The sequence below is a fragment of the Planococcus citri genome, chromosome 5 (genome assembly GCF_950023065.1).
Source record: "Planococcus citri chromosome 5, ihPlaCitr1.1, whole genome shotgun sequence".
NCBI classification, from domain to species: domain Eukaryota; kingdom Metazoa; phylum Arthropoda; class Insecta; order Hemiptera; family Pseudococcidae; genus Planococcus; species Planococcus citri.
The window spans coordinates 28,630,486-28,646,635 of NC_088681.1; the positions used below are offsets into that span (position 1 = coordinate 28,630,486).

Sequence of the window (16,150 nt, forward strand, 5' to 3'; positions counted from 1 at the left end):
ACCCCCTCCAGAGCCCCTCAGCCCCCTCAATTTTCACGATTTCCGAAATATAGTTATTTTGATGATGTTGGTGTCGTTTTCATATGATTCGATACCGCTGAGCACGAATATGACCTCAGATTTTCTGCTACAATCACCTACCCCTCTCCAGAGTCCCTCAGCCCCCTCATTTTTCACGATTTTCGAAAGAAAATGACGATTACAACTATTCCAGCGACGAAAGTTATACCACAGATGATGACATTAGTGATGATGACGATTAAGTGAATCACAAATTAACATTCTTCACTTTTTTTTATGAGTATTTCGTTACCATATTTTTTTCTTGTGATTTTTTATGTAGGTAGTCATTGAATTATAAAATACATACTCATACATGCTCATTCTACGAGAAATTTTATGTACAATAACAATGAACTTATGTAATTTTCCCATAGCAATGAAACCAACATCACCAAAATAACTTTATTTCGAAAATCGTGAAAATTGAGGGGGCTGAGGGGCTCTGGAGAGGCGTAGGTGAGTGTAGCAAAACATCGGAGGTCGTATTCGTGCTCAGCGGTGTCGAATCATATGAAAACGACACCAACATCATCAAAATAACTAGGTATATTTCGAAAATCGTGAAAATTGAGGGTCGTGAAAATTGAGGGGGCTGAGGGGCTCTGGAGAGGGGTAGGTGAGTGTAGCAAAAAATTGGAGGTCATATTCGTGCTCAGCGGTATCGAATCATATGAAAACGACACCAACATCATCAAAATAACTATATTTCGAAAATCGTGAAAATTGAGGGTCGTGAAAATTGAGGGGGCTGAGGGGCTCTGGAGAGGGGTAGGTGAGTGTAGCAAAAAATTGGAGGTCATATTCGTGCTCAGCGGTATCGAATCATATGAAAACGACACCAACATCATCAAAATAACTATATTTCGGAAATTGTGAAAATTGAGGGGGCTGAGGGGCTCTGGAGGGGGTAGGTGAGTGTAGCAAAAAATCTGAGGTCATATTCGTGCTCAGCGGTATCGAATCATATGAAAGCGATACCCTACTCATTGATAGTTGTTTTTTTCAAAATTGCCATTTCACCCCCACCCCCCTACGATACATTATTTCAAGTTTTTACCACGGCGCACCAAAGCAAAAATTTCTAATATAGTATATGATGTTTGGGGGCCAAAAATACATCCAAAAAACGTGTTTACAAAATTTTACCTCGCAATCTTGATTGTTAATAGGCCTAAAAAAATGAAAAAAACGCCATTTTGGGGGGTAAATATGAGAGGAGGGGGTTGAAAATTTTTGTGGGGTTACCTATCAAGCATATACATAACCTCCAGAAAAATTTTCAAAATCGGTTGAAATGGGGCTGAGGAAAGTGATACTGAAATTTCAAAAAAGGAGGGTTCCGCAAAAAGGGGAGGGGGTGTGGATCTAAAATTTTTTGCGCGGAGGTTTCTCTATGGTACCCACTTTTCATGCTAATATCAACTCAAACGCTGTCGGGGACCATTTCACCCCTCTTAGGCGCCTATAGACGTTTTGTATTTTTCAGGGAACCCCCCTTTTTTGAATGGTTGTGGTTCCAACCCCCTTGAGGGTAGAAGAAAAGTTGATATGTCACTAGATCGGAAATTTGACGTAGATTCTTGTGTCTAACCTCATTTTTCGCTAAAATGCAATGCGGGGGAGAAAATTGCAAAAAACTGGTTTTGGGGGGCTTAGATCCACAATAGGGGAGAAAGCTCACCAGGGACGACCGGGGACTCATCGGATTCGTGTTCAGCACCAAAAAATGGACCTGTATACCAAAATTCAGCTTTCTACCTCACTTTTCCCAATGGAATGTTATTTTTCCTGGACTAAAGGTACAATCTGTATATTTTTTTTACACACCAAATAAGATCAAATACTGCATGACCACAACTTTCAACTTTTGAAAGTTTTTTTTTGTCATAAGTTTTTTTTCCGCGGAGACTTTTTGAGGTACAATGTAGGTACTTTTGTGTACCCACCGAATATGGCATAATCGATTATTGAGCTTTTTTGAGCATATAGTGTAACTGTTTGAACTTTCAACATAAACCTGCACATCTACACTTCAAAGCCTTTCTCGATATGTTATTTATCAAAATTGGTTCAGCAGTTGCTACGATCTCACAGACAAAAGAATCAGGTCATGATTCAAAACTTTCAAGCATTCACTTAGCTTTGACCTGGAACTTTTTGAAACTTTATTTCTTCAAGATTGTCTTTTTGTGATGCTCTTTCAAAGTATATGATATAGTACGTACTTCTTTGTATAGGTACGTTGAAGGCTTTGAGTATAGAGTTAACATCAATTATTGAGCTTTTTTGAGCTTAAGGCACAACTTTTTTGTGAACCTTTTTCTTAATCATTTGACTTCTTTTGATGCTCTTTCAAGGTATAATATACGTACTATACTGTGTATACATTGAATGCACTACTACGTATGGGCTAAAATCAATTATTGAGCTTTTTTGAGCTTTATGGCGCAACTTTTTGAACTTTTAATTAAAACCTGCACATCTACAGGTCAAAAGCTTTTTTTTGAGACATCGTCGAGCAAAATCGGTTCAGCCATTGCTGAGATCTTAGAGTCAAAAGAATCCGGTCATAATTGAGCTTTTTTTGAGCTTTTTACAGCGCAGCTTTTTTTGTAAACATTTTTCTTCAACATTCGACTTCTTTCGAAGCTCTTTCAAGGTATAATATACATACTTCTCTACATACGACAAATATTCTAAATATAGGCTAAAATCAATTAAATTGAGCTTTTTTGAGCTTCAAGGCGCAACTTTTTTGTGAACTTTTTTCTTCAACAGTAGACTTCTTTCGATGCTCTTTCAAGGTGTAATATACGTACTTCTCTGTATACATTAACCGCACTACGTATAGGCTAAAATCAATTATTGAGCTTTTTTGAGCTTTAAGGCGCAACTTTTTTGAAAACTTGTTTCTTCGACATTACACTTCTTTCGATGCTCTTTCAAGGTATAATATACGTACTTCTCTGTACACGTTGAATGCGCTACGTATAGGCTAAAATCAATTATTGAGCTTTTTTGAGCTTTTCGGCGCAACTTTTTGAACTTTTGATAAAAACCTGCACATCTACGGGTCAAAAGCTGTTTTTTGAGACTTTGTCGATCAAAATCGGTTCAGCCATTCCTGAGATCTCAGTATTACAAAAATCCGGTCATAATTTTAATATATAGATTTATATAAGTACTCGTATGTGATGAGGTGAATTTACACATAAAATTTAATTTCTCAGCAACGGCTGAATCGATTTTGATCAAATTTGAAATTTCAGAACTACACTACTTAGCGGAGATTTCGCCATCATCATCGTGTTTTAAAAGTTCAAAGCTTCCAAGTTTATCGAGCGACAAAATTTTTTTTCGACATTTTTCACTTAAAAATTCATTTAAAAATTTATTTCTCAGGAACCTTTGAACCGATTTTGATGAAACTCAAAATGTCAGCCCTTGGATACTAGCCGGACAATTTGTCACCATCATCGTGTTTCAAAAGTTCAAAGCTTCCAAGTTTATCGAGCGACAAAATTTTTTTTCGACATTTTTCACTTAAAAATCATTACCTTGAGTAACGACTGAACCAATTTTTCTGAAACTTGAAGTATCACAAGTCCATCACCATTCCTATGATTTCGCACTTGCACCATGATCCAAAAGTTCGTAGCTTTCTTACGTAATCGAAAACAAAATTGAGCTTTTTCAAATTTTGGGGGGGGGGTGACTTTGCACAAAATTTATTAAAAATTTAATTTCTCAGCAACGGCTGAACCGATTTTGATCAAATTTTAAATGTCACAACTAGGCTACTAGCCGAACATTTTGGCATCATCATCAAGTTCCAAAAGAACGCAGCTTCCAAGTTTATCGAGCGACAAAATTTTTTTTCGAAATTTTTCAAAACTCATTACCTAGAAAACGGCTGAACCGATTTTGATGAAACTTGAAATCTAAGTAGGCCTCTACGATCTCTACAATTTCGCATATTCACTTCGATCCAAAAGTTCGTAGCTTTCGAATTAAATCAAAAATTCAAAAAAAAATTGTATATATATATATAGCCGCATACAGGTAAACTCATAACTTTTTGTATAAAATACAAACTCACGTCCCACCTATAACTTCGTTGCTGTGCATGCACTCGACGCGTCACCCCATAGGCCTGATAGTACTCGATGTTAGGCCGCGTTATATTCGTTAACTTGATTTTTGGGTGACCTGTGGAGAGGTATCTCATTGCCGAAACATCAATTTTTCAGAAAAGCTTTTTTTTAAAAAGTCCCTTACGTCTCTGTTTTTCGCAAATAGCTTTTTAACAAAGCATCCCACAGAAAAATAACCAGCTCTGAGCAGAAAGAAAATTTTATTCTCTACAATTTCCTTCATTGCATTTTTTTCCTAGGATGCATACTTTTCCCATAAAATCACTGTTTAGACTGAAAAACACGAAAATTCGGACCTATATGATCAACTCTAAATTAAAATTGAGCAGTCAAAAATTTATTTTAGACGATTTTTGACCACGCCATGTGAAAGAGGACATCTTCAACCACCAAAATCACCAAAAACAACGTAAAAAACGTAAAAAATGATTCTTGGCAATAAACACCTTTTCCTCATGTCCTTGTACATAATACTTAGGCTATGCACTCATTTGAAAATTGAGTCAAAAGAGAAAGTGTATAAACGGCAATCTCACGTCCCTGCTCAAACTTTGCCAGTAGACTCCCCACACCTTGTAGATTCATATGGCACCTCATCCAAAAGTCACGTCCTAAAAAGGTTACGAGTTTGTCAAAACGTTATGAGTTTGCTGGTTAATCTATAAAAAAGTTACGAGTTTACCCCCTAGAATATTTATATATATTTATATATATATATATATGGACCTAAGTATCCTCGACGTCACCGTACATAAACAGTACCTTTTGGTCACCAGGCTTTTAAATGCCTCCGGAGGTGTATTTACTTCATATTCGTAACCAGCACAGTTATAATAGTGCTTATACTCTTTTCCCCACTTGATTTACATGCTTTAAGTTTATACAAAAAAAATTTATGAGAATGGTACCAATTTGCCTCTGATTATAAACTGATCTCTTCCGTGACCTTGTGTATTTAAAAAGATATTGACTATACCAAATTGTCACCTGCTGCCTTGCCTAATAGATTACAACTATGCTGGCTACGAATACGAAAATATAACACAACTGGGAGCATTTAAAAAGGTGGTGACCAAAAGGTACTGTTTATATGCGGTGACGTCGAGGGTATGTCAGTGTTGATGGAACAAAATTTTTAAAATCTGTATACAGTAGGTGTATACATGACCTTTTCGTCACCAGACAAACTTTTCCCCTTTTACGTTTCAGGGGAAAACAAACCGTTTGGACTTGGTATACACAGGGAAACGTCTTCGTCACCAGCAAAACGCCTCCGTCACCGATTTCGGTGACGAAGAGAACGCGTGAGTATATAAAAGGTGACGTAGAGGTACCGTTTGCATATCTAAGTATATAAACCTTATATAAGGAAACCTGAAATTTTGGGAATGAGCCTATCGTGATCCCAGACCCTCGAAACGCAAAGAAAAGTCACTCCCCGACCCAACTTCCACTATCGCAACAAATACAATACTCCACTTTTCTCCGAAAAGTCGGTAAAAGTGTTGAGCGTCAAATCTCGCCCGAGAAAGCGTGTTGAAAAGGTTGTCAAAATGCTCATCTACTGAAGTGAGGAAGGATTGTAATCACGAGCTCTGTGAATAAAAAAATAGGTACCAAAAAAATTCAAATTGAGGTCAGAGTATTTCATGTTACAATCCTCACATTATTTTCAATTTAAACACGTTTCCACAAAGCTTGGTGAAAAAAAAATCATTCAAAATGAAAATATCGCAAGTCAAATTTACAAAAAGTTGCTGAGAATGGGCAGATTACCCAAAAATTGTTCAGAAGTCTAACTCGAAATCAGTAATTGCAGAAAATACAAATTTTTTCAAATCCAACAAGTATACCATAGGTACACACGTGTTCAACAAATCTTATCAAAATTCAAAAACTTTGAAAAAAAATCCCAAAATTGTGCTAAAAAGTCATCTAAAATTCGTTCTGGATCATAGATTGGTTCCCCACTTGACAATAAATTCGCCGCTTTCAGCCGAAACGCCGGTTGTTTTTGCATAACTGCCACTTAAAATGCGCTCAAAAACGACAGTGAATTTGCCGGTGAAAAAAACGCCGGCTACTTTTAAGAAAACAGCTACTTAAACAGCCAGCGAATTGCAGTTTTTTTTTATTTGCCGAATCGCCAGTTAGCCCATCGATATTACACTAAATGGATACACAGCATGTAGAGAGGCGGGTGGGAAATGCGGTGATCGCGAAGTTCACAGGGGAAAGGTGAGGTTATTGAGGCGCATCCGTTCGGCGCAAGTGATGCCCATCGAAACGTTTTGCAAGGGGGAAGAGGCGATCAACTTCAAATTTACGCGGATCTACGCGGCCACCAAATTTGAATTCAAAATTAAAATTGACCAATCAGATACCATGCGCAGAAAAAAATCGCATCAATTACTAGATAAGCCAATAAGCTATCGTTGTTGTTCTTGGCGGCGGGGTAAATGGACTTGCTGGGTATCCATTTAGTGTAATATCGATGAGTTAGCCCTAGTAAAAAGTCGCCGGCTACTTTTATAGAAACAGCCGCGTGTTGATTCGCTGATTACAATGCACATGCGCGACGTATGTTTCACAACTCATTTTCACAAAATTTAAAGGAAAGTACGTGCGGTACATGTATACCGCTTGAAAACAAACATTTTAACGTTGCTGTGATAGCTGAATGGTGAGCGCTCTGGACTTCCACGCAGGAGTCGTGGGTTCGATCCCCACTTGGGTTCAAAATTTTTTGTAGTTTGGTAGATTTTTCGGCGTTTTAATGAAATAAACAGCCACTTTAAACGGCCGGTGTTTTTTTACCAGCAAATTTACTGTCATTTTTAGGCCGGCTTTTTCACCGGCTTTTCAACCGGCGAATCTATTGTCAAGTGGGTCAAAATCAGATTATTGTCCCAAAATCAAGAGGTAATTTACACAATTAGGTATAGAAAAATCAGGTTGACGTCTCATAAAAATGAATGAAAAAACGTGATTCCAAAAATAGCCGAATGATAAATTATACAAAAATTGCACAGACCTCTGGTTTGCACCATTCGTCCTTATTTTGATGACTCCTAACGACGTGCAAAGTAGGCGAAATATCGATGACCCATCTTGCGAATGGTTGATTTATTTGTTTGAAATTCAATTTAATGTGAAAATTAAAATTCACTGAAAGGTAAATTCTTATTTTAATTTTTTGTTTTACTCTTAAAAATTCTTTTGTTTGGTAGGTATCTCAATGTCAACTTTCGTGGGTTTTGTCTTTCTTGTAGGTGAAGTGTAATTTGAAAAATAAAATAGTTACCTTCTTACCAAAATGAAATTGAAGGCTGCGTATCTGCTTGCTACATGTTTTTATTTGTTTCAAAGTGCTACGTACCTCATTTTCTACTGATTAAAAACATACTTATTAATTAGTTATTCACTGAATTTAAGTTTTAAAATAATAGAAATTTCAATTAAATTAAAACAACAGAAATATTTATACAGGTAATTTACATAGGTAACTGAAAAATCCAAAGATTTGAATGCATGAATATGACGATTCTAACACTCTCAAGTTAGCTACCTACGCAAAAATTGCATTCAATTTTTTCAAGTACTTTGCTGGCACAAAAGACTGCAAATTCTTGGCGACTGAGACAGCTTGAAAAACAGAGAAACTCCGATTATCGCAATTGTCTTGAGGAATCAATTCAAACCAAGTAGGCGAAACTCCAGCTTTTTGAAGAGAATCGTACATATTCGTGTAAATGAATGGTGGGATTCTGGTATCATTGGGATCTTGGTACTTGGTCATCACTGATATGCTTTCTGATATTACAAAATAATTCGAGTGCATTGAATTAGTACAGTACCTATGCGGTTTTACATGTGTGGCGGTTTGATTATTTAGATATTACTGGCTGATAAACGTAAATACATTTGTGTAACTTAACACATGAAATGTTTACCAGCCAGTAATATCTAAATAATCAAACCGCCACAATAAGAGGTACTATAAACTTACCAATGTGAAAAAATCCGAATTCCAAACAAGTCCACGCCAGAGCAGCCCCCTTACGGTAATATTGTAAAATTTGGGAATTTTCCAAAAAGAGCCAGCCATCGTCTAGAAACGAAAAATTGCATTCAATTTATTTAATTATCAAAATGTAAATAATCGTACGTAAAACGTCAATTGAGCTTCTAGTTATCACGTGATAACAACCATCGAGTACCAAATTTGTTCATAAGTACGGATACTCACTCGTGATGTAATAAGCCTCGAATTTACCAATACTCGAGTTGACAGCCGAGAGTGTACCGTTCCATTCCACTGGTAGTTCTACCCTGAACATGAATTTTTGGAAAAATAAATCTTCTATAAAATAGGTAGATAAGTACCGAGTGTAATACTTCTGGACTACCTACCCTGGTACCACGAATCGGCTCGTAACATTGGCAGTTTTTTCTTTCCGTTTATAGAGAACGTTGTTATTCTGGCATTCGAAAGCCTTCCACGGCGAATATTGGCCTAATACTTGATGAATGTACCATTTCCCAGTAATCTATACAACAAAATATGACTATTTGATTAAATATCCAGAGATTTAAAACAAGTATTTAGGTAGCAGGTACCTATAGGTAGGTAGATTAGTAGGTATCTCGTATTTAAAAACTCACTCGAAAGTATAGTTTTTATTCTACTTGCCTGTTTGTAAGAAACACTGGAAGAGATGTTGACCGATGGCTTCGCTGGACATGGTCCCCAGAAACTTCCGAATTCATCCGGTGACGAATTTCCATATTGAACCAGAACGAAAATGGCGCAAAAGAACAAACTCGCTTTAATCATTTTGAAATTTACACGTACGATTTTTCCAGAATAGTAAAAAACTACGTGGATTCGATTGTTCTTCAATCAGACACGACACAAAAATGGTATCAGATTTACACCTAACATGGAGTTTTATTGATCAAATCTGCGTGGGTTACTTCTTTGAAAAAGAGACGAGGTGTTTATATCTTGACGATTCGGAGACATTCGATTAGCGTCAATCCCTAATCATTCATCGACATCAATTTCCTTTGTTCACTTATTTTCATTCAATACTGAGGTTATTTTTGAGGTAATTTTCAAGTGGAAACTACTTGAAAAAGACACTAAGTTCCATTTATAGAAAAGGAGGATATTGTACCTACTTGCGTCAATTCACTAAAATAATTAAACTGAACGCATCATTTCGTTGTGAAATTTATACAGGTAACATGTGAACACGAGTATCTACCTACATACTTGCGTGTACCTTGTATGTACACACATTGTTGCCCATCATTAGGTGCTCACCTACGAAATACTGGTAAATGCAATGGTGACGTTTCTGTTTTCCCTATGTTTTTTGAATCAGAAAAATCTGATATTGGTAGAAAATGAATTAGATAGGTGACAAAAATTGATTCCATTTGCGTGCCTATTTCTTTTCAAAGAGAGCCAGCAGCCAGATGAAACTATCAATACGTATTTTTGTGTGAAAATCAATCTAAAACCACAAATAAAAGCAAGTAAATGCATACATTTTTTCAAAAAATGCATAGTCGTAGCAAAATTACGTTTTTACGTGAAGATTGGATTACATACCTATTCATTCCTAGCATTACAGTTTCCTCGAGAAGATGGGGGACTAGTGACGGAAAATTTTAAATTACTCTGCAATAAATTTTCAATATTTTTCTCTAGAAAGTTATCCTAGAAAAATATAACTGGTTCTGCGGGGGGGGGGAGGGGACTAATAAATTTTTGAAAACTGAAAAAGATTTCAAGTTTTAAGAAACATAAAAAATTAATTTGAAACATTTCAAAATGGATCAAAGTATAATAAGGTTTCTACGTTTCATACCCACCCAAATCAAATGAAAAATATTTCACTTTTGCCAACTTTTCTATCCGGTTACCTACCTAGTTGAGAAATTTTCAGTTGAAAAAACTGAAAATCCAATTATTTTTGCTCCTTCACCAAAATGTATTTCACCATCTACTTATCATTTTTTTTAAAAATTCTTTTCATATAAGCAGACGAATAAGCAACGCCTTGCTTGCTCAATCATTGATTTGGATAATTTTTTACCAGCAGGGCATGGGGCCATAGCGACCTTCTAAGAAAATTTCAGCTGTGCCAATAAAAAATTGAGGATGCTGTGGCCTCGAATTTTTCAAAAAAGGGACTTCTTATTGGGTAGCCACAGAACTCTGGAAATTTTCCATTCAGGTTACGTTCTCACTGCCAAGGATGTATTTAGCAACTATTTTTCAGCTTCTATGCTGAGTAAAAATTACCCCCCCCCCCCCCTCCCAAATACAAGTAGTTCATCTGATTTTTTACAATTCTGAATAATGCACCCCGAGAAGTTTTCAAAAAAAATGTAACCCTAACAATTTTTAATGTTTAAAAATTTTCTGTGTATTTTTGAAATTCGGCGTTAACATCTCGTGGCGGCGCCACCATCGACTTGCTGAAAGGGGGACTTTTTGCAGAGAATCGCATTCATTCGCATCTCGACTAGTCGTGTGTGCGCGTGTGTAAGTGTGCGTGAGTATGGAAATGTCCCCCTTTCAGCATGATAACATCTGTTTCATGCATCTCACCGCCAGAGTGCAACACATGTTCGTTGACTCCGAATCGGTTTTTAAAAAATTTGGAAAGAAGAGGGGAAGTAATGCGGTTATTCCAGCTGCTTAACAAGATCATCATTCATCACAATAGATTTCTCATCATTGCCATCTAATTTAATGGCATAGGATAATCTAAAAACAGAAATTCTATTGTTTTTTTGTTTTTAAATTTGAAAACTATAATGATAGTTTGGCTGCAACTCATTTAAATTTGGAATTTATTAGCTTTTTTGTGAGAAATTTTTTTTAAAAAATAATTATATAAGTAGTAGGTAAGGTATCTATGAAATAATTTTTGACAATGGTCATGATAAAACACCATCATAAAGTTGAATTTCAGATTCCGAATTTTATTCTTTTTAAAATTTGGCAAATTTTGAATATCTCAATTTGGCCCAATTAGGTATACCTATAGCGAAAATCTGATAAAATCGTGGTAAAAAATCCGATATTTGAATTTACATCCAATTTTCAGCCTTAAAGTAGAACGAAGACGATTTTGAGCCGCTCTGGAGCCTCCAGCAAATGTCTAAATTAACTGCAGTTTTGAAAAAATGTCACTAAAGATTGTCCAAATGAAATTTTAGCCAACCTTACGAATTCGAATAATTGTATCCATGCGATTCCTTTCATTTATTCGAGAATCATTTTCAAATACTTGTTCTCATCGAGATCTGGTTCAAATTCACAATACCTATACCTACTTTCAGAATTAATTTTTGAAAAAAACAACTTTCAGATTTTGGAAAATCGTGCCTCAATTAAAATTGAAGTACATAAAAGTGATAAAATGACCAGTGATACAGTTTGTTTGTCCTTAAGAGTGCTTTTTATGGATGAAAAACTTTAATTTTCTTATTTTGAAGCTGGATTTTTTTTTAAATTTTATTTAAATTCAAGGTTAAAAATTTCTGCCTTTGAAATCCGCCCTCTTTGCCATTTGCCTACCCACTCCGAACGTATGTAGATAGGTATATTTGTACAAGCTAACGGTAAATAATTGTTATGACGTATTTTTTGTAAATCTTCATTACAGGTAAGGAAATACGTCAGTTTAATATTTCTAATTAATTTAATGCACGAGCAATGATCTTGTTTTGACGTAATATCCGCCATTTTAAGTACATACAAGTAACTTAAACTTTGGGCATCTATTCCAAGTGGGTTTCCACTTGAAAATTATCTTTACAGTAGCCTCATTGTGAATTACACACAGATACAGATAAGTAGGTGTAATTCGGGGAAACAAGATCAAACGATTAAAAATATTGACGCAAATGTTTTCAAAACATCAAAATAGGAAATCCATTTTTTCCGAAAAGTGACCCACGCATATTTTTTCAATAAAATAACATGTTAGGTGCAAATCTTGTATCATTTTCGTGTTGTATCTGACTGAGGAATATTCGTCTCACTGTTCGTACTTTTTTCGGTTCTATAAAGTTGAAAGTAAAGTATAATATTCGAAATGATTAAATCGAGTTTGTTCTTTTGCGCCATTTTTATTCTGATTCAGAATGGAAAGTCATCGCCGGAGGACGAGTTCGGAAGTTTCTGGGGACCATGTCCAGCAAGTCCAATTAACACAAATTCTAGTGCGTCTTTCTATCAGGTAAGTTGAATAAAAACTACCTTCAAGTAAATTATTACCAGTATTGCTACTTACTAGCTTTGAAGACTTTGAAGTTTTAAAATTTGATTACTTACTCCGTTCAAGAGGTACCCGGTTCAAACCCAGCTACAGAGGCAAGCTTGTGCGTGTAATTAAAAAATCGTTCGTGCAATTATCAACATTACACGCCAAGTACCGGGGGACTACCAGTTTAGCCGAGCTAACAGATAATGCACGCCATCTGTTAGCAGAATCAAAAAGCTGAAACTGGTTCGAGCGTCTATAGAGGTCAACACTGAGGAGCTCAGGGTCTCTAAACTACCCGGCTAGCTCCAAGGTGCTTGTGTAGATGTCACTAGAAAGCAACGGGAAACTACTAGTGGAAGCTCGAAACAACGTCGATTCCCCAGAATAATCGCAGTGGCAATAGGCATTCGCCTCACCCTGTAAGGGTACCACAAAAATGCGATTTCCAATGTCCTGTAAAGGACAAGGAACCACGACGACGACGACTTGTATTAACCAGATCAAGGGAAAATGGTATACACACTACGTATTGGGTCAATACTCCCCATGGAAGACCTTCGATTGCCAAACCAACGAAATTCTTTACAAGCGGAAGGGAAAAACTGCCAATGTTACGTCTCGATTCATCATATCAGGGTGAGTAGCCAACGAATGTGAAATTATATGAGATAAATCTCCGAAATATGTAGAAACCTAATTGTAATTGAAAATTTTATAATTTTAGGGCAGATTTACCAGTTGAATGGAATGGTACAGTTTTAGCAGCCAATACGAGCATCGGTAAATTCGAGTTTGACTACATTACAGGTAGGTTTGTAAGCATATACGAGTAGTTTGAATGGTGAGATAATGAAGTGATTACTGCCGAGGGTTGAGAATTTGTTTTATATATTAAGCGCCTTATTCGTAATTTCAATTTTAGATGGTTGGTTCTTCACTCAAAATACCCAATTTTTACAAACATCCAGTAAAGGAGCTGCTCTGGCATGGACTTGTTTGGATTTCGGTATTTTTCACATTGGTGAGTAAATTATTTCTGGCTTGATTTGATTATATGGTACTTACCAATGAAAATATGAAGTCTCAGTAGAAACAAAAATTAATTCAAGATCATTTTGTTTTCTAACAAATTGTAGAAAGTATTGCGGTGATGACCAAGTATCAAGATCCCAACGATATCAGAATCCCGCCGAGCATCATCAGGAAAATGCACGATTTGCTTCTAAAGGCTGGAATTTCACCCACTTGGTTTGAACCAATTGTCCAAGAAAATTGCGATTATCAGAATTTTTCTTCTTCTCAACCAGTTTCTGTGGCCAAAAGTTTGCGACATTTCGTGCCAACGGATTTTTTAAAACAACTAAGTAAATGAAGTTTCACCTGATTTGAATAATTACGTAACTAGATGTGACCCGTGTTTATCTACTCGTAGTACCTTTAGTTAATTTGTAATCAGAATTTAATTAGATAGGTAATTAGGTAGGTATATTTACCCCGTTGTAATTTTTAGAGTACAGTTCATCGAACTATTCTTCATTCTGTTCACAATAAACATTATAAAAGCATAATACTCGTGTAAAAAGCACATATTTGATTTTTAATGGTTTTGCCTATTTTTCTCTTCTTTAAGAGGGTAGGTACGTACTACGTAGATTACAGAGCTCCTGGAACCTTAAGGTAGGTATGGTACTTTACCTAATACTTACTCGTAGTTTAAATCTGAAATAGAGTGAGTTATTTTACTACTTTTTTCAAATTTTGACTAACAATAAGCCAGCAAAAAATTATGGCTGCATGATCTCAATAAGACATGGAAAGCATTTCAAATTGTTACGTCAACTTTTGATTCCGCTTCACCCTCGGGCCTCTCCACGGCACAAGTCTGTTCTAGTCTAGCTGTTTCGGTTTATAGTTTCGGCTTTTCCCGCCATTTTCTTGCAAAAGCGTATTTTTACAAGAGCAATTTTTTGTAGAAAATGAAAATAGATGACCAATTTTGCAAAAACCTTGAAATTTAATTCAATTTGAAAACAAAAAAATTGTCATTATTTTTTTCATTTGTTTAATATCTTGGGTTTTACTGCATGGAATTTCAAAAATTTTGCAAAATTAGTGCCATTTTTTCATTCTTCACAAAAAAGAACTCTTGTAAAGTTTTTGTAAATGTCATAGATTTCGAGTTATCAAAAATTTGTTTCAAACAATTCTGGAGAAAAAAGTGGGAATTTTTAGAGATTGAAAAATGAGGAAAAAGGGGGGATTTTGATAATTGAAATGGGAAATTCTTCGTTAAGGATAGACTATGGTACCCCATCACTGTACGCTTTGTTAATCACTTAATCTGTTGTACATACATATGGACCTTCCTTCAGCAAGCGGTGTTCAAGACCTCACTTTGGCCGATCCACCACATTTTTGTAAAATTCAAAGAGCTCTCGAAATATTAGTTTTTTCATTTTAACACATTTATGATAAATGATAAATGATAATTCTGTACCTAATATTGTTTTATTGAGATGGTGAAATCGCACCTTGAGAGTAATAATGTTACATCTCAAAAAAGTGAAATTTTACAAGAGAATGATTTTCTGTTTTTTTAAAACTTGATTCATTATTTTCATCGACTTATAATTAATTAATTGTGAGGAATGAATAGCACTTCATTTTAAAGATCTGGTATCGTACCTTCATTTAGCATAAGAACACTTTGAAAAATAAAATCTTAAAGAGGAAATATTAAATTTCAATGTTTGGAAAACATTTTGAGTTATAACATTTCATTAAAATTGATCTGGAGGCGAAAGGAAGCGTTCAAAAAAAATTTTTATGTAAACAAGGTTGTAGAGATTAAATTTCCAATCGACATAATGTCGTTAGTTTTTTCTAGAGTGTTTAGTTTTTGAGTTTTCTCAAAAAAAACTAAAATTTCATCAAGTAGGTAGGTATATGTGCAAATTTATTTTTTTGAAAAGTGATCAATTTAAAAAAAAATTTCCATTTGGTACAAACCAATAAAAAATACACTTCTTGTGACTATTTCTATCTGACGAACATTCAAAACAATCGAAACTGTTTTTTTACACTTTGTAAGTTATGTACAAAATTTACTCAAGAAAGGCGAAGTTTTTTGAGATGTGCCCTTATAACTCCAAACAACTTGCAATGTTGTTGGGATTTTGAGTTAGGCCATTTGCGTTTTTACAAGATCTAGATTATGTACATACCCAACTGGCCAACTCAAAGTGTTATTTTTGGTTGAGGGGGGTCATACAAACCCCATAAAATGCAAAAATGTCAAACTCAATTTTTTTTTAGATATAACCATATTACACCCAAGGTGCGAAATAAGAACTCGAGTTGGGGAGAGGGGATTGGAAATAAACACTGACTAATACAAGTATATTGCTCAACGAAGGCAGAAAACGTGATTTTTAACGACAGAACAACTCACACGAGTTCAAAATCACTTTTTCTCCGAGTTTAGTGAAGTAATTTTTCCTGAACGAGGGTGGAAAGTACGTGTATTTTTACATCCGAGTGATTCTTGCGAAGTTGGAAAAGATGAAGTACTTTCCACCGCAGTTAGGAAAAAAATGATTTTTTTGGAAAGCCAAGATTGCAAATTTCCGGCAATTTATGCTG

General features: G+C 35.5%; 2 protein-coding genes across 3 annotated transcripts; one reads left to right on the forward strand and one right to left on the reverse strand.

The window, feature by feature from the left end:
• Window positions 1-7,551: 7,551 nt before the first annotated feature.
• On the reverse strand, window positions 7,552-9,199 carry LOC135847265 (uncharacterized). Its single transcript, XM_065366722.1, has 5 exons — window positions 8,911-9,199; window positions 8,631-8,767; window positions 8,467-8,549; window positions 8,227-8,328; window positions 7,552-8,030 (listed from the first exon to the last, which is right to left on the reverse strand). Exons 1-5 carry the CDS (start codon window positions 9,052-9,054, stop codon window positions 7,786-7,788), a joined length of 711 nt encoding a protein of 236 aa, XP_065222794.1. The 5' UTR covers window positions 9,055-9,199; the 3' UTR covers window positions 7,552-7,785.
• A 3,037-nt stretch (window positions 9,200-12,236) lies between these two features.
• Window positions 12,237-14,076, forward strand: LOC135848310 (uncharacterized). Of its 2 annotated transcripts, XM_065368200.1 has the most exons (5): window positions 12,237-12,481; window positions 12,587-13,144; window positions 13,233-13,315; window positions 13,431-13,529; window positions 13,645-14,076. In XM_065368200.1, the coding sequence occupies exons 2-5, from the start codon at window positions 12,945-12,947 to the stop codon at window positions 13,878-13,880; spliced, it is 618 nt and encodes a 205-aa protein (XP_065224272.1). In that variant the 5' UTR covers window positions 12,237-12,481; window positions 12,587-12,944; the 3' UTR covers window positions 13,881-14,076. The 2 variants fall into 2 exon arrangements, with proteins under 2 accessions (XP_065224272.1, XP_065224271.1); XM_065368199.1 differs by lacking the exon at window positions 12,237-12,481 and having other exon boundaries at window positions 12,506-13,144.
• The last annotated feature ends 2,074 nt before the right edge of the window (window positions 14,077-16,150 follow it).